The sequence below is a fragment of the Thunnus thynnus genome, chromosome 23 (assembly GCF_963924715.1).
Source record: "Thunnus thynnus chromosome 23, fThuThy2.1, whole genome shotgun sequence".
Lineage (NCBI taxonomy): Eukaryota > Metazoa > Chordata > Actinopteri > Scombriformes > Scombridae > Thunnus > Thunnus thynnus.
The window spans coordinates 3,126,192-3,143,099 of NC_089539.1; the positions used below are offsets into that span (position 1 = coordinate 3,126,192).

A 16,908-nucleotide genomic window follows, 5' to 3' on the forward strand; every position below is an offset into this window, starting at 1 on the left:
GGGTTACTTAAGGTATTTCGGTATATTGGGGTATTTAGAAATCCCGAAGGTATGATTTACAATGCTGTCAAAAATACAGATGCTCCTCTAGACAATTACATGTTCACAACATCAGATATTCTTTTTGAATGGAGAAAGTACTGGTGTAAAACTGACTCCTACACGGAGTGTTGCATTATAGGTTGTTTGTAGCCTTAATGTTGCTAGGCTAGCGAGTGTCTTAAAGTCTGTTTATAGTGAGTGTGTTAGAGTCAGTCGGCACTAAAAGTGTTTTGTTAGTCCGGTTTAACCTGCAGGAGTTTCTAAAGGCTTGTGTAACGTGTTTTTTCTGCCACAGAGGAAATAAATTCATGATGAGTGAAAATGAGTTTGAAGCGTCCTCTGGCGTCTCTACTGCAGAAACGGAATATGTCAAGCTGCCAAATACCACTGTCACAGATGATGAGGAGCTCAAAAAGACAAACGGGCAGTCTTATAAATGCTGACTGGTGGAGAAAATAATTTTTGACCGCTTCCAAGAGCCTGGCAGGAGAGTGTGAGAGTATGTACCCATGATGTATGTTATATTTAAAAAGTGTTTTTCCAAAAACACGGGTTGGAAAAGGGGGGTCGTCTTATAATCAGGGTCACCTTATATTGGGGCAAATACAGTATTTAGGAACCAATTACTTTTCATCTGACGTTAAAATCATTTTTTTTATGGCGGTTACCACAATGGTTTGAATGGCTTTGCTAATTTGCGCGTTAAGGAAAAAATCAATACCACAGCAGCTCTATTAGACACAGCATTGTAGGCTAGACAGTGTCATGCATGCTACAATGACTTCTATCACCAGCAGCTCAGTTTTAACGTTAGTTTTTAATTTTTTTAATACAAACACTGTCATATACCATATATCCCAGTGAAATGTCAGGGAGGTATGAAGGTATGAAAACATAGATACCGCCCAAGCCTACTGCTGTGCCCACTATTGTCATTGTTTCCACTCACATTGATAAAAAAAATTGGTGCTGAATCTGATTGGACTGTTATTTTAGGAGTAAATAATAACCTGCAAATCATATTTGTTACAATAAATTTATAATGGATGTCAGGAGTGACTGGCTACCATGCCACAATGTTTCACCCAATCCAGGGTCACTACATTTATTTGTTCTTTCTTTTAGGGTTGGGCTGATGGGCAATGCCATCGTCCATTGCCGATGGCTGACAGTCATCGAGCACTGAGCCTCTACCATCTTAACACTGTGATTTAAAACCCCCTACCGCCAACCCTACTTTCTTTCTTTCTATACTGCCAGACGTCTCTCTTCACCAGCTATTCCATCACTCTGCCTGCAAGGGGTTTGCTGCTTCTCATAGAAAATGAATGGGAGCTGTCTTTTTAGTATAAAATTCTCTCTTTCTGTTACTATCTGTCTACCACAACTCAGCAAGAACACACTGTCCATGCAAGCACGGAGAGAATTCTGTACTAAAATGTGTGTGAATTAATTGTTTATTTATCTTCGCAAACTTGCTTTTCTCAAATTACCCCTTGAGGCACAAATGAAGTCATTTAAATTCTAATTGAATTTGAATAAAAAGACTGCAACTTTGGAAGATTCATACTTCATTTGATCTGCTCAAGCCTTGTCTAAATGTCTGCTAAGCTAAAGAAGCCGTTTTTCACAGAATAAGGATTGTGGATTTTGTCCCCCATCACTTACACTGAAAATATACATTTTTGCACCATTTGACAATCACAAATTGATACCTGTGGTACACTGAAAGCATCATACAGGAAGCAAATAAGCTAAAACTGCTTGAAGTTTTTTAATTGTTTTGCCTATTATGAATGCCTTAACTGAATGGAGTATGGAAATCCCAGCGTGTGGAAGTGTAGAACTCACAAGAAGCACAAAAAACTGACTAGATGTTCTCTGTGATGGATTATATATGTGCTGGTCTATGCAGGTTGATTTTCACAGTGCACTGAAATGACCTGAAACCAAAGGCTGCCTGGAAAGTAGGAAATCAATCTAAAAACTGATGGTGTGCTTTGGAAAATGGTCTGTAGTAAAGTAAAATATATTGTATGTGATTTGTAGTTAATGAGCTAAAACATAGAAAACACTGGTATGGTCCATTAAAATTAAAAGAAGGAGTGCTTGAGGAAGGATGAGGAGCAGACAGGAGAGAGTTGGCCTCTGCAGAAATTGAGTGTGCTTTATCTGAAGTTCACTGCTCTCCATGGCAGTCCTCCATTATCACTGCAGGCTTCTTCTAAAAGCACATAGCAGGACCAGCACAGTAACAGCAGCAGCACAATGTGCTACTGTAAAAAAAAAGTGGGACATGGATAATGGCATCAGCGTAAAGCTGCACAAACACACAGAGGAAGGACGGTCAATTGACTGCATTCAGAGTGGATCCATGAAGGAAACATCCCCCCTCTGATACTGAGACATTGTTTCATCTCTGCAATCTGTGGTATTCAAGAGTTGTCCAGCGTCTGTAAGGCTGCCTCATCAAACATGTCCTCATTAATCTGCTTTTGGCAAAGAAACATTTGAAGAAGGCATGACAGCTTTTCCTGACATACTGTAACCCCAGCAAGCAAATGAGCAAACACTGAGTGTGAGAGAGGGTGTAAAATGAGGAATTGGACAGCACTTTTTGAAATTGTGCTACCTGGACAGAGATGTTTCTGTGGCCAGTAAACTGTGATGATCATACAGTATGCAGTTTGTTTTTCATCTCCGGTTTATGAGCAAAATAGTACCATTGGACCAAATCAACATAATTATAAAGCCAGTTTTGGCGTGAACCTCAATCCAAAACTCTAAACTAGTCCACTTGAAGGTTTGAGGACTGATTGAAAATGTGGCATGAATGTTCTATCAAAGGGGTAACGTTGGTTTCCATGTGGTTATAAGAACAAATATGCATATAAATTCCCTCTTATCCCAGTTATTTGTGCACAGAGTTTCACAAAAATCACAATCTTTGTCTCCAAAACAAATTGTCTACGGTTGCAGTGGGCAGCTCCCAGGTGTGAGTCTAGCTGTGTAAATATAAATTCAAGCATTGCTGAATAACTGTGTGCACGCTCGGCGGACCGTTGCCACATAAATCAAGATAAGCAAAAAACAAACACAGCATAAACAAAGCAGAGGCCTGTGTGCTTACTAAATGAGAGGCTTGCGGCAGAACACCAGGGCGTCGTAGAGCACGCACACTCCGAACACGGTGATGCCCGTCTCCTTCACCAGCATGGCGCAGGTACCCAGCAGCAGACTGACGAGCAGAGACCACACCGACACCGTGGAGGGCAGAGAATCCTCAGAGACACATACACCCACGCTCCTAACAGAAACGAGAGGAGAGGAGGTGAAACAAAGGTGTTTCATAATGACAGATGATAACAGGTTGGCTTCACAGACACCAGACTCTTATTCTTCATTTACTATAACAGTCATTTTGTAAGATGATGAAATAAGTGAAATGAATTGCTTCATTAACTTAATTACAATCTATGTCTTGGCTGCGAATGAGAAATGTCACACTCAAATATTCATATTCAGGCATTAGATAAAGTGACATAAGCATTCGCGCAATATAAGTAACCTCATCACAGATACGACCACCGCTACAAAGGTAGGTCATATTAGGCTGAAAGCCAATCAGCAGCATCTGTCAGTAATTAATGAGGTGTGACAGCACTTTGATATGTGAGATTTCAAAGCCACATGATTATACCTGCAATTATTAATCTGGCCAGTAGTCTAGTAAAAATGCAGTCCACAGGCACATTTTCAGATTTCATATTTTATCTGATCAGTAGCTTGAAATCCAAATATACTCAATTTTCAAAGTAATAAAGCAAGCAAAGCAAAAGCATTAAATCTTCACATTTGAGAAGCTGGAACCAGATAATTGTGGCAATTTTATTTGATAAACGATTTAAACAATGAATCCATTTTTAAATGTCAATTAATTTTTGGTGGATTGATAAAGCAATTAATCCACTAATAATTTCACTACTAAATATGATTGATTAAGACCAAACTGCAGTGTTATCAGTCAGAACACTAAATATTATTTAAAGGAGCACTACGTGATTTTCTCATGGATCCATTATTTTACTACAGGACTATTAGCATAAATTCTCAAATTGTGACACTTTATTTAAGTCAGTGGCAGATAACTAGGCCTTTATTTAGGACAGTCTTTTTTCTAAATCCCCCTCTTCTCCAGTTTAAATTTAACACTTTCTCCATGTTAACCAGTTGTCTTGATAAATTCAATATACTACAGCAAGAATCATGCCAAGTGTTCTACTTTGCCTTTATCCCCCATTGTTAAGCTACTGCAAATGAAACTCAACACTTCCACTAGAATTTTCACATTCAAAATTAGCATCTTTCACTTTCTAGGTAGTGTGAATAATCAACGGAATGTGTTGAGCTGTGTTGACACTAGCTTGACATTGATCACGAGTACAGCAAAGAAGAAATGACTGGAATTAGTTTGAAAACACTATTTCTGTCTACAAAAGAGAAACTCAAAGCAGCACAGTGGTGAGTATAGCATGGCTTAATGTAGCCATAAAAACAATTTAAAATCTCTCTTAATTTGACAAACTCCATCAGCAAAGGCAGTCATAAGTTATAACTAACAAAGAGTGACACAGTGAATATGTACAGCATACACTGTAGGAGGTTGATGAATGTGGCTGACTGGCACACAACCTTATATGACCATCTGTTGTAGTAGTTTATGTCCTGTTCATGAAAGGTTGATGTTATTTTGTCTACCCGGTCAGCCCATCCTCATCAGTCCCTCAGGCAAGGTAATGTCTTTTACACGTGTGTATGGGTGTACAAAGTGTGGGGGAGGTACAGAGTCATCTTACCTAATATAGGAGAGGAACGTCAGCAAGAACAGCAGACAGGCCAAGACGTCAGCCCTGCCCACGATACCGGACACCTGCAATACACACACACACACATTTTAAAAATTACTCATGTGTCGGACAGCTCTGGTAAGGAAACGGTGCTGGGTATCCATGTGGAGCCCATTATGTTGCTACGCTGCAGTGAGATGCACAACTTGACCTGCTGCACATCACTGTCTCTGTGGAATCTGGCTCTGAGGAATGCATGTTCATACCAAAACCTGAGAGCAGAACTACTGTGATTATGGTTAGGACAGGTGCCCATTATGACAGCCAAGTACAAGTTTTATAGCTTCTCTGTAATAGCTGCCCACACATGTATGCTGTTTGAGACGTTTTCTTTGAAGGTGAGTACACTTAACAATAAAAACTGGGAATAAATTATTGTAATCAAGCTTTAACCGTTCCTATAGCATCTGCTGAAGAGAGAACCCCTGCAAAAATACATTCAAAGAAAAGCATGCCAGGAGCTACTTATCACAGTGACTTCTTACATTTCCCACAATGTTTTTTTTAACAATTATTGCAACATTTTGCAACAGCCTTTGAAATATATTTGCTCCCATCTGGTGAATGTGTCAGGGCTGCAACAAAAACAGTCTTTAACATAGCAGGAGCACTTAACCTGAGCTGCCTCGTGCAAGATTTTAGTGGTATGAGTGGTTTCAGTGTAGAAATGAAGGAAAAGGTTCACAATTTTTAAGACAATAGTCAGGGTCCAAATTAACTTTCTTGCTGTAATCATTCCTCCTGTTTATACTGATAATTAGAAGATCCCTTCATAATGCACTTACAATGGAAGTGATGGGGGACAAAATCCACAGTATCTGAAACTAATATGAAGCTTCAGCGTCCAAATGAGTCAAGTCAAGTAGAAATCTTTCAATGTTACAGTCTTTTTGGTGCCAAAGTCCCTCTTTTTGTTACTATACTTCCACCGCAACTCAACAGGGAAACACTGTCTGAGGAAACACAAAGAGGGAATTTGATGCTAAAAAGACTGTAAATGTGTCAGATATCCAATTGACATGACTAACTCAGACTGCTGAAGCCTCATATAAGCTTCACATCAACTTTTAAATGACTGTGTGGACACACTGTGGGTTTTGGCCTCCATCACTTACACTGAAAGCACATTTTAAGTGGTCTTTTAATAGTCAGTATGAACAGGAGGAATGATTACAATGAGGAAAAGCTCTTTCACTGTTCATATGGACACCTGACTGTTGTTTTGAAAAACTGTGAACATGTCCCTTAAGATATGGTGGCACTGCCCCAAAGACGCCCCAAATAGGCGATGGCCAAGTGGTCAACTAATGTATATAAAGTTATTTCGCTCATGCTGAGGTCACGTCATGAAAACTGAACCATCTCCATGACGACTAATAACTCCATCTACTGGTCAAGTCCACGAGATGTGGCTGAAAGAAGAAATCTAAATCTAAAAAGTGGATTTGAAAGAGCAAGAATGAACCTTAAAACTCAATATTACTTCTATTTTAATCAAGTCTGACACAGACCAAGGAAAAAAAATGAGAGGAAAGAGGAGAGAGGTGCCTGAAAATGAGCTCAAACATTTCTAAAGGACTGCAGATATTTTGTCCAATTTTTGACTTAACTGAAAATATTAACCATTGATCACAGACAGATCAGAGATACCTTCAGTTCTACAGCCATGCTAGCAGCTCTGTGAGGATGTACCTAGGCAGAGTTTAATGCTTACATCAGCATGCCAACATGTTCACAATGACAATGCTAACATGCTGATGTTTAGCAGGTATAATGTCTACCATGTTCACCATCTTGGCTTAGTGTGTTAGCATGTTAGCATTTTTTTTAGTATAAAATAAAGGGGATGTCATTAATTTTGAGAGTATGACCTAATGATGCTAGATGTACATTCAAGGATGACAAAAAAATATTAGGATTCATCCTCTAAGTACCAAATGTATCTGTAGCAGATTTCATGGAAATCCATCCATCTGGACCAAAGTGGTGGACTGGCAGACTGCCGCTGGCATCATGTTGTCTTGGATAACACTGATGCTAATCATGCCGCAGCTGGATTCTACTTTTGCTAACAAATGTAAACTGTGGAACCAGCATCGTCAGAAACGTAACTCGACTGAAACAGCAGATTCAGAGTAACTTAACCTCTGAAAATGTGGTTTTTTTTGTGTCACCGTGCTGCAGTGATGTAGAAGTGTACTCCAGGACCCTGTGACATCACTGTAGAGTTTGGCTACACATGCAACAAAGGTGAGAGAGTGCAGCGGAACATGTCTTTTCACGCTGGTGTTAAGCTACTCTTTAAAAAGACCAGCTGCTCTCTCAGGGACAAACACTACAGGACATTTCAAAACCATTTTGCTAGGATTTGGGTTAGTGGTTTAGTTGTTTAAGCAGTGCAGTACATTTTTCCACTTATGACAAAATCTTTAGGGAAATTTACAAAAAAGTGACAGCAACAGCCCTTATACTCAAAACATGTGTTGTAGATGTATCACATTCATTTATTTCCATTAGCCTATAGCACACTAGGACATGATTTATGGGAAGTACCAGCATACTTATAAAGTGTTTCTGACCAGTTCAGCTGCCTGGCTGAAACTGCCTGCTGTAAACACTGACTGGACAGGCGTGAAACACAGGAATAATCAGAGAATTTATATCCAGCCAGCCAAATGCTGCTCAATTCTGGCTGTCTGCTATGTTTGTCTGTTCTTCCAGCCACCTTAACAGCTGGAGCATTTCAGGATGTATTGCAGACTTTTGGCAAAAGTGGACAAACTGTTAGCTTCCTGTCTGGGGAGTAATAGACAGTATGTGTCGTATATCTTCTTAAATTCGGTGGCGGATCTCCATAAAGCTGATCTACAGCATCAGCCACAGTTTTAGCCAGCGGTTTCTGTGTGTGGCGGAGCGGCAGTCAGCGGCAGTCATCCGTAGCCTGGCAGAGGAGCAGTAAACATGTCCAACATACACTGATAAAGAGCAGGCTGGGAGGGGAATGAGGATGGAGGCCAGTGAAGGGAGGAGGAACAGAGAGAGAGGAGAGAGGGAGGAGGAGGAGGATGGACTTTCATGTTTTTTAATGTGATATGTCATTAAAGAAAGAGTGAAGGAACTTGAACACCATAGAATCTCATCAGCCCCCCCCCACACACACACACACAGGCACAAAGATGCAGGGAGTGAGTGGGAAACAAAAGAACAGGAGAGAGAAAATTAGGCCTGACCAGAAAGCTCAAAAGCCCTCAATGCCAAGGTATTCAATGCCAAAGTCTGTAATCGAATGCCATGCTTTCGTTGTTTTATTCAAGGTTCTATTTAAGCTCCACAGGAAAGATCATACGAGGGGAGAATAAGCTAGCACCCTATTTTCATTCAAGTCAGAACTGTGAAAATGTTTAAGATTCACCTGTTGCTTTAAAGCTGAGCTGAAATTAAAATTCATTTTTGCTAAGAAATGATTATACATATCCTTGGTGTTTGTACTTATTTTGTCGAAATCATAATTACCAAAAAAGAAAAGGAAGAAGACATGAAACTTTCATGTATTTTTCTACTATGACAAAGCCCCCTTCATTTACCCCCTACATTTTGTTACCAACTAACAATGTGCAATATCTGTGTGGGCAGATACTAGAAGTAGTTTGTTATATCACTTCAAAATGACTGCACAGGCAGTAAACAAGCTAGGTGGTTAACATTGTTAGCTGTTGCTGAGTCACATGTGTGCTCTCAGCGCTCCCTACATTATTTCGTGACTCTGTACATCACATACGGAGTGCTGTGGATTCAGGACTAGTCGTTACTGTGAGTTTTGACAGCCAAGAGATTTTCTATCACCATAACTAAAACTATGAAAAAGAGAAACAGCTAATGCTAACTAGAATGCCTTCCCTTTCTATAATGTGGGACAAGCACAGCACTGAGCAGGACCTGTGGATGACTCAGCAGGTTTTGAAATTATATGAAGAAACAGTGGCATCAAATGGAAATCAATGCTAACATTAAAAAGCTCAGCTAATTATCTTAATAGTAAAACTTAACAGCACAATGGTCCCTCCAAATGTTTTAAACGGACACATAGCTTAGAACGCTGAAGTCTGATAACTAAAGGTTTTTCCATGTGTTTTTGCGTTGTCCACTCTCATATTTCAGATCAGATTCCGGTTCAAACCTCTATGGATATATTTGAGAAGTTGAATAAAGAGTAAAGAACGAGAAAAAGCAGTGAAATCCTAGTACTACAGTTTGTTTTGTGGTTTGTTGATGAATCCTCCCAAGTGACTGGAAGTTGGATATAATACTGCTTCCAGAGTGGGCTTATCTAGAGGGGGGCCTTAAAGAGACAGGAGCTAAAATGGCTTGTTTCAGACAGAGGCTGAACTGAGGGGCTGTATAAAGGGCCAGTATAAGATATATAAGGAGCTTTTAACTGTAAATCATGCAAAGTTATTCCAGTAGAGCCCCAGAATATAAATATAGAGCTGTAAATGTGCAGAATATGTCCCCAATTAAATCCAATTGAACAATCTTTTGAAAGGTGAATTCAATTCATAATGAACATAAACAAAAGAAAAGAAAAAAATAACTACCAAACAGCGAAATGGACTTAGAAATGCAAAGCACAGGGTGTCATGCTGGACTGGAGATTTAAGACACTGACCATGTAACCGCAACATCCGTGTTTCAATCGAGCTTGAGTCTAGTCCAACTTTGTTTGGCACATTGGCAGTAACTATTTTTTAAACTGTGTCCATGTAAGTTAAACTAGGTTGTTCCTTTAAATGTACAATCTGAGCCAAATGTCCCATAGTAGAAGAAAGACAGATAGATAGATAGAGGAAGGGTGTGTCTCCAAGAGACTGCTAAATTTGGAAGCAGTTGCAATGCCTGAGAGCCAGAGCCTTGTGGAAAAGAGGAAATGTGCGTTTCACACTTACACACACACTTTTTTTTATCAGAAACTGGTGTTTCCTGCTCTGGTGTTTGCAAAACACACTGAACATATGCATCCGTACATATTGCAAAGTGTTTCTTTGCTATATACAAATACAGAGAAAACCTCCTGAAACTGTGAGATGAAAGGAGATTATTGAAACCCTTAAGTGGAGTGCATAGTCTCTGATAGAGGTGTGTTTGTGTGTGTGTGTGTGCACTAAGAAGACATTGCTTAGTCACCCACAAATACTTTGAGGTGGTGAGATGGACTAAGATGAAAGGGGAGAGAACAGAGAAGGAAGTGAGGGATGATGAGTGATCGAAGGAGAGGTAAGGAAGTGCAAGATGAAAGGATGAGTCGGGGGGAGGGGGGAGGGAGGGGGGGGAGACTTGTGTCTCTCTGCATTCATAAAATATCAGTGTGTGAAGCCTCTCCCTCTCTCGATACTAACACACACAATGAATAATATGTTTGGGGGTTTAAGCTGCAGTAAACAGATTAAACAGACTCTCCTTGAAACAGAGGGAGAGGAAGTGCTGTCACACAGTTGCTCTGTCCATTTAGTTACTACACACACACACACACAGATAGTGAAGGCTTCTGATGCCAGATGAGATGGTTTGGGACAGGCTGTTGTATTCACAGGACTGTCTGCAGTAATCACACCTTCTCCCTCCTCATCCTCTTTTGTCTGTTTGACCCTTCCCTCTCTTTTCTTTCTTCTCCTCCACTGTCAACACTCTGACCCCACAGTTCCATCATGCCTTTCCTTACTGTGTTTCTCCACTTCTCAATGCACTGCCTGATAGTCAGAGTGAGTTACCAAAGCAATATAAGCTGTTTCCTACTATGAACTATAATAATATATATTTGTATATACTAGGGGGTGTAACGGTTTGTGTATTCGATCCATTCAATACAGGATATTCAGTTTGATGTGCTCCTTGACCCAAACAACTATTGTCAAAATAGTTTAATAATCCACTTACTCCGATGTGCGGATCAATAATTCTAGTGCTTGAGTTACACCCGCAACATTTTGGCAGTGCACCACATGGATGTATGCTCACCGGCTTACGATTCAAGATCAAGATTCACTTATTATTATCAACACAAGGTGGTATAACAAAATCTATTTGTAGTCCCTTTATGCTACTTACAAAAACAGAAATTATATAAATGGATTAATAAATAATAGGTCATAAAAATAAAACTATTTTTTTATACCGGAGTGCAAAGGATGAATGGAGGAGTCCCACAGCCTGAGGAGAGAAGCTGCTCTCTAGTCTTGATGTACGACAGCGGATGCTTCTGTATCTCTTGCCAGATGGCAGCAGGGTGAACAGGCTGTGGTTGGGGTGTGTGTTGTCTTTTAGTATCCTTTGGGCTCTGTGCAGGTTCCTCACCTCACCCATATCACTGATGCTAAGTAGATGGGTACCGATGATGTTCTGGGCGGTTTTAATCACCTGCTGCAGAGCCCTCCTGTCCTGGACCGTGCACATCTCATTCCAATTTGTGATGTTTCCAGTCAAGATGCTTTCTATTGCTCCTCTGTAAAAGTTAACAAGAACTTGGAATGGGAATTTTTCCCTCTTAAGTTTCCTTAAGAAATAATAGTTTTCAGTAATAGTTTCCACTGCAGTACAACTAAACTGTCAGTAATAGTTTCCACTGCTACACAACTAAACTGTTTCAGTAACAGTTTTGGCCAATGAGCCACTGTTGGATGTTTATATTTTTCAGAATAAAGGACCAAAATATTTTCTTCCTTTCTTTTTTTCTGCTGTATAGGTAGGCCGAGGTACATACCAAACTGTTAACGTGGTGTACCATTAAAAGCATAGTATATAAATATATATATACCTACAGTATAACACCAGGAAATAGACCAGGATGCCATGCAGTAAGGTGATGACTCTTTCTGCTTTATCATAATCTGTGTTAACATGTCTTAAATGTTAAATGCACTGCAGTCCTGTTAATCTTGAGGGGTTGCTGGGTTTAAGGGCATTCTGGAAAATGTAGGAAAAGTGAGAAAAGAGTAAATCACAAAACAAAATATTCCTTACATGTGTGAATGGCAGTCTAATATCCCATTTGATTGCTATATTCTGATACTAACATGTCATCTGTCTCTGGATATGTAATATAGATAATGACCTTTCATCACAGCTCTTTACATTTTCAAGGAGACATTGCAGTTTTTTATGTTTGGTTGCCTGCGTGGTTCAATACTGAGTCCACATCTTCAAAATTCTTCACACAGTCAACTTTACCAGCACACTGCAGGGCACAGCAGTTTATCTTACACACAAAAGCAAATCCTTCCAGCGGAGACAAACACAACAACCCATGTGTCAATCAGAACACGCTGAGGTAAAAACACTAACAACAGGACACATGAGGGTCTTTTTATGGCAGTCGGTGATGTTAAATCCCTTTTTTATTGTGTATATGTTATTTTTTGATAGTTGATAGTGTCAGAAATGTGTATATTGTGTAAATACAGTAAGATCTGTAGCTCTCTATGGAACATAATATAGTGTAATCTACAGGAATGAGTCATAGACATGCCCTAGAGAGAAAGTGCCCCTTTTCTGTGTGTTTTTTAATAAATAAATAAATTCCTCTTATTCCTGCTGCATCCAGCGTGACACAACAATATACTCAGTACCTCATATTGTTTCTGAATGTAGCTGACAGACAATTTATATTAGTGTTAGTGTTAATAGTTTACTGTGAGGTAAAGTGACTGTAGTTGACAGAACTCAGGGGGGACTATTAATGTCATCCCACATCTCATGCAAAGGGAGTATGGATACTGTCGCACATTTCTCCAAGTTGTTTAAGTCAGTTATAAAGTTGTCAAAAAGGTTTGCATCTTTATCCCCCGCAAGCTACACGACGACGATGATATAATGCGCTTAAGAAATACAAAAACACAGACAAAATTAAGGACGTTTTCCTCCCTTCTGTAACAAGCAGCCAATGAGGTGCGTTCAATGTTAGCTAAGTTAATCTGAGTTTCTAGTGTCAAATTAATCTGCATTAACTATAGTCACCAGTGATGTTGTCATTGTGTGTGTTATTAATGTTAGACATTAAAGTAATGCCTAAGGTATGATCATATGTACAGTGAGCACATATATTTCCTTTCTTCGTATTTTATGTGTTATGTTTGCTCAACAGGTGAATATGTGTATGAGGACAGTGAATGCTGCTACATTTACATGAATGTTAACTGTTTACTATATGTGATTATATATTTAGGTAAATAATTAGGTTCAAGCACTTTTTTAGTATTTTTGAAGGGAGGGAGGGAAAGGATGAAGGAATGTTAACTGTTAAAATCTTTTATAAGCCAGTGTCTAATACACCTTATCTAAAGCTTATGTGTTGCTTTTTAGAATTGCAGCTTAAATGTCTTTCAAGCCTCAGTATTATGATATGATATGTGAATTATATTAAACTTATTCGTTGGCACCGTCATAGTATCTTAGCCATACTCCCCTGCTCCTGCTCTTCTAACATCCTCTGCATGTCCCTGAGTGTTCTCATTACCTCGATTCAGCCTACATTGTGACCTCAATATGCAAATTGGGTAGGCGGAGCTGGCAGACTACTGATCCTGTCAACCAACACGGTGTGTCGCAGGCCAAGAGGCCAAGTGAGGAGGAATCCAGAATATTTGGTAACTGCACGGGACAATGCAGTGTTTCACATTCTCTTCCAGTCACTAGTCCTTCCACCTTGCTCTCCATTTCTCAAACCCACAGAGGAATTCTTTTCCTCATGGCGGTGGAAAGTTTATGACCACCAGCCACATAATCACATGCCCCTCTTGTACGGACAGACCTGCAGAAGGTTGCCAGGCATGGATCAGGCATGCAAAAAGATTCTTTCCCAGGTGAACATGTTTTGGTTGCGTTGGTGTGTTTTGGATGTGAAAAAGTAAAAAATGTGGGTAGCCAGTTGTAAAAAACTGCAATAAACTCACACATGAACAAGCAGATGAGAGAACTTACATAAGCATGACAGTGAATGATGGGATGTCCTCTTTGCTGCTCCACAGCCACCCGTCAGACCAATCAGAATGATTCTCTGACATTAGCTCTATACTCCATCAGCACAACAGGAATATTTGAACAAAAATGTATCTATGTTGAGCATGTAGCACCATTACTATGATGCTGCAGAGCTTTCTACTAAAGCAACAGTCTGATCACAGCAGCGATGCTGCAGTTACTAAACAGGAGAAGGTGAGCCACCCACAGCAAGCACCACAATCCCCTGGAAATGTCACTCATCTCAAGAAGACAGAAGTGCACAGGAGGAATGTGGATACTCTGAAAATAGTGAAGATAAAATATGATATAATATGATTAGACAAGACGAGACAAGACAAGTAAAATAAAATAAGATGAAGCAAGATATGAAAAGTGAAAAAAAAAAACAAAACGAGAAAAGATGAGATAAAACATGACAAGATAAGATAAAACAAGACAGGATAAGATAAAAAAGGAAAGGTAAAACAAGACGAGATAAAACAAGACGACAAAAGATAAGACAGGAAAGCATTTAAAGAAGTCTTTGATTGAAAATTTAAAAAATAAAATTACTAATTAAAGAAATTAGGCAGTAAATGCATCAGTTGATAAACCCTGAGTCAGCTCACATTTTATCAGTCAAATTACTGCCTTTTTTTTTAGCCACATCATTATACAGAGAGTAACGCAGGGTGACAGCATGACAGGCTGTAAACTTTCACTGATTCTTGTCCCTAAATGACCTAAATACATAAATAAATATATAATAATACACACTGTAAATACAATTGTTTCAAGTAACTTTATGGTGCATTTACATGACACCTTTTAATCATTAAAAATGGTCTATAAAAGCTCCGTCAACCAGGATTTAAACATCTCTTGTTTGAAGGAACATTCTGCTGCTTTGAAGTCTTCTGTGGCTCTGGAGGAGCTTTGTCAAACTTGAGAAAGTGACACTGATGATGTCATGAGGGGCATTTAACAGGCAGAGAGGGTCTAATGAAAAGATGCTGTGGTTACATTATGAGAAGTGTAAGATCCATACTGGGGATTAAATGTCAGGATGTCTCTGCCTCCGCTGCACAGATTCTGATCATTCTCTTTATATGTGTGTCTATTTGTTCCAGACTTTACGGAAGTGGAATAGAAAGTTCGCTGGAATACCCCTTTAATCTGATGAAGGTGTTTACAGAAGGAGCATTTTATTTGTAATTGAGCTGTTAGTCTGATTATCAGTGGAGTAAAAGGCTACATATGGATGCAGCCAGTGTGACAAATAGAGAGAGGAGGAGGAATGAAGCGTACCTATTTGTCTCACTCTCTCACCCCTCTCTCCCTCTGTCTGGCTCATTCTCTCTCTCTAATTCAGGCCAATTACATAATTCAGCAAGAATCTGGGCTTAGCTACAGCTGGCGGTCTGCATCCAAACCCCAGCATGGGGGGAGAGGAAGTGTAAAAGTACAGCTCGGTTAAACACACCCAAAACACGCAAATACTGAGTGTGTGTGACTTTTAGCAGGCAGACTGTCACCCCGAGCACATTCTGGAAGAGTTGTGTGTCTCCAGTTGCCTGTCCCTCGGCTCTGTCTGTCCTAGCCTTCACCGACAGCCCAAACACCCTGAAACAGCTTTATTTGTGTGTGTGTGTGTGTGTGTGTGTGAGGGCCCAACGGCACACATATGGCAGACAGGATCCACACACATGGTCAGCATGCTATCAGCAGAAAGAAGAGAGGAGGAATGGATGAATGGAGGCTTTTCAGCTCTGAAACAGGAGCCCCATTCACTGGATGTGGAGCGAGTGACTGACTGCCAGACCGGCCATATTGGACACAGAAAACAGTGGAGACAGTCTGAACCCAGAGACCTGGTTCTGTTGAGGTTCAGGCTAAGTTTATTTGCAACACAATAACGATGAACAGCTGGAGGAGAAAAGAAGTCATTCAAACTGTGATACAAAGAGCACAGACTCTTATGAAATGTTTAACTACTCCAAATGATAAAAAAAGAGAGGAAAAAAAGACCATAGTCAGAGATGGGTATGTCTGATTACAGATGGAGGTATTGCATAACATCAAAAGTCAATAATGTGAATAATGGTACAAAAACAGAAAACTCCATGAATAAGCAGTAAGACACTCAGCCAAGAAACTAGACTGACTCCATATCAGTTTACTATCTTCTTTATAAAACAGCCAGAATAGTCAGGATTTCATTATCATGACTTTAAGTATCTAAGCTTTAGGGACTTAAAGGATAGATTCACAAATTAAGTGCATCTTAATTCGGATGGAGTTCTCAGTTGTCATGGGGATGGTTCATTTTTCATCACGTAACCTCAGCATGAGAGACATAACTTTGTATACCAAAGTCAACCACTTGGCTATTGCCTTTTTGGGTCTGCATTGGGGCACCGCCACCACATCTTAAAAGGACAAGTTCACAAGCTTTCAAGTCTTAAAACAACAGTCAGGTGTCCATGTGAACAGTGAAAGCTGTAATCATTCCTCCTGTTCATACTGACTGCTTTCAATTTAAGTGACGGAGGCCAAAATCCACAGTGTGTCCACTAGGGCTGTAACAGTACATGTATTTATCCCAAACCATACGGATGTTACAGTTCAGTGCATGTAGTCGTATGAAGAATACGCTCCCTTAACAATTACTGTGAAAACAGTTGAAGAATCCACTTAGTCTGACATGTGGAACAATAATTCTAGAGCTCGAGTTCCATCCGGAACGTTTTGGCAGTGCACCACAGTAACAAAACTACAGTACACCCCTGGTCAATATCACTCCATTGTGAAGTTATTAAATCCTGCTCATTTAATACAATTTTATTTGTCTTTAGACAAAACCCAAGAAGAATTAAGTCAGTTCACTTCAAAAACAGAATGTTTGAGTAATTTAACTATAATGAAAGGTCCATATTTAAGAACAAACTGCAACAAAAGTCCCTTCATT

The 16,908-nt window shown here is 39.7% G+C and overlaps 1 protein-coding gene across 1 annotated transcript in view; it reads right to left on the reverse strand.

The window, feature by feature from the left end:
• Window positions 1-16,908, reverse strand: part of tmtc1 (transmembrane O-mannosyltransferase targeting cadherins 1) — a 148,674-nt gene that overhangs the window by 108,779 nt on the left and 22,987 nt on the right. Inside the window, exons 4-5 of the mRNA XM_067582174.1 lie at window positions 4,899-4,972; window positions 3,173-3,349 (exon numbers count right to left, since the gene is read on the reverse strand). Of these exons, the coding sequence (XP_067438275.1) occupies window positions 3,173-3,349; window positions 4,899-4,972 (251 nt within the window). The remainder of the gene's footprint in view (window positions 1-3,172; window positions 3,350-4,898; window positions 4,973-16,908) is intronic.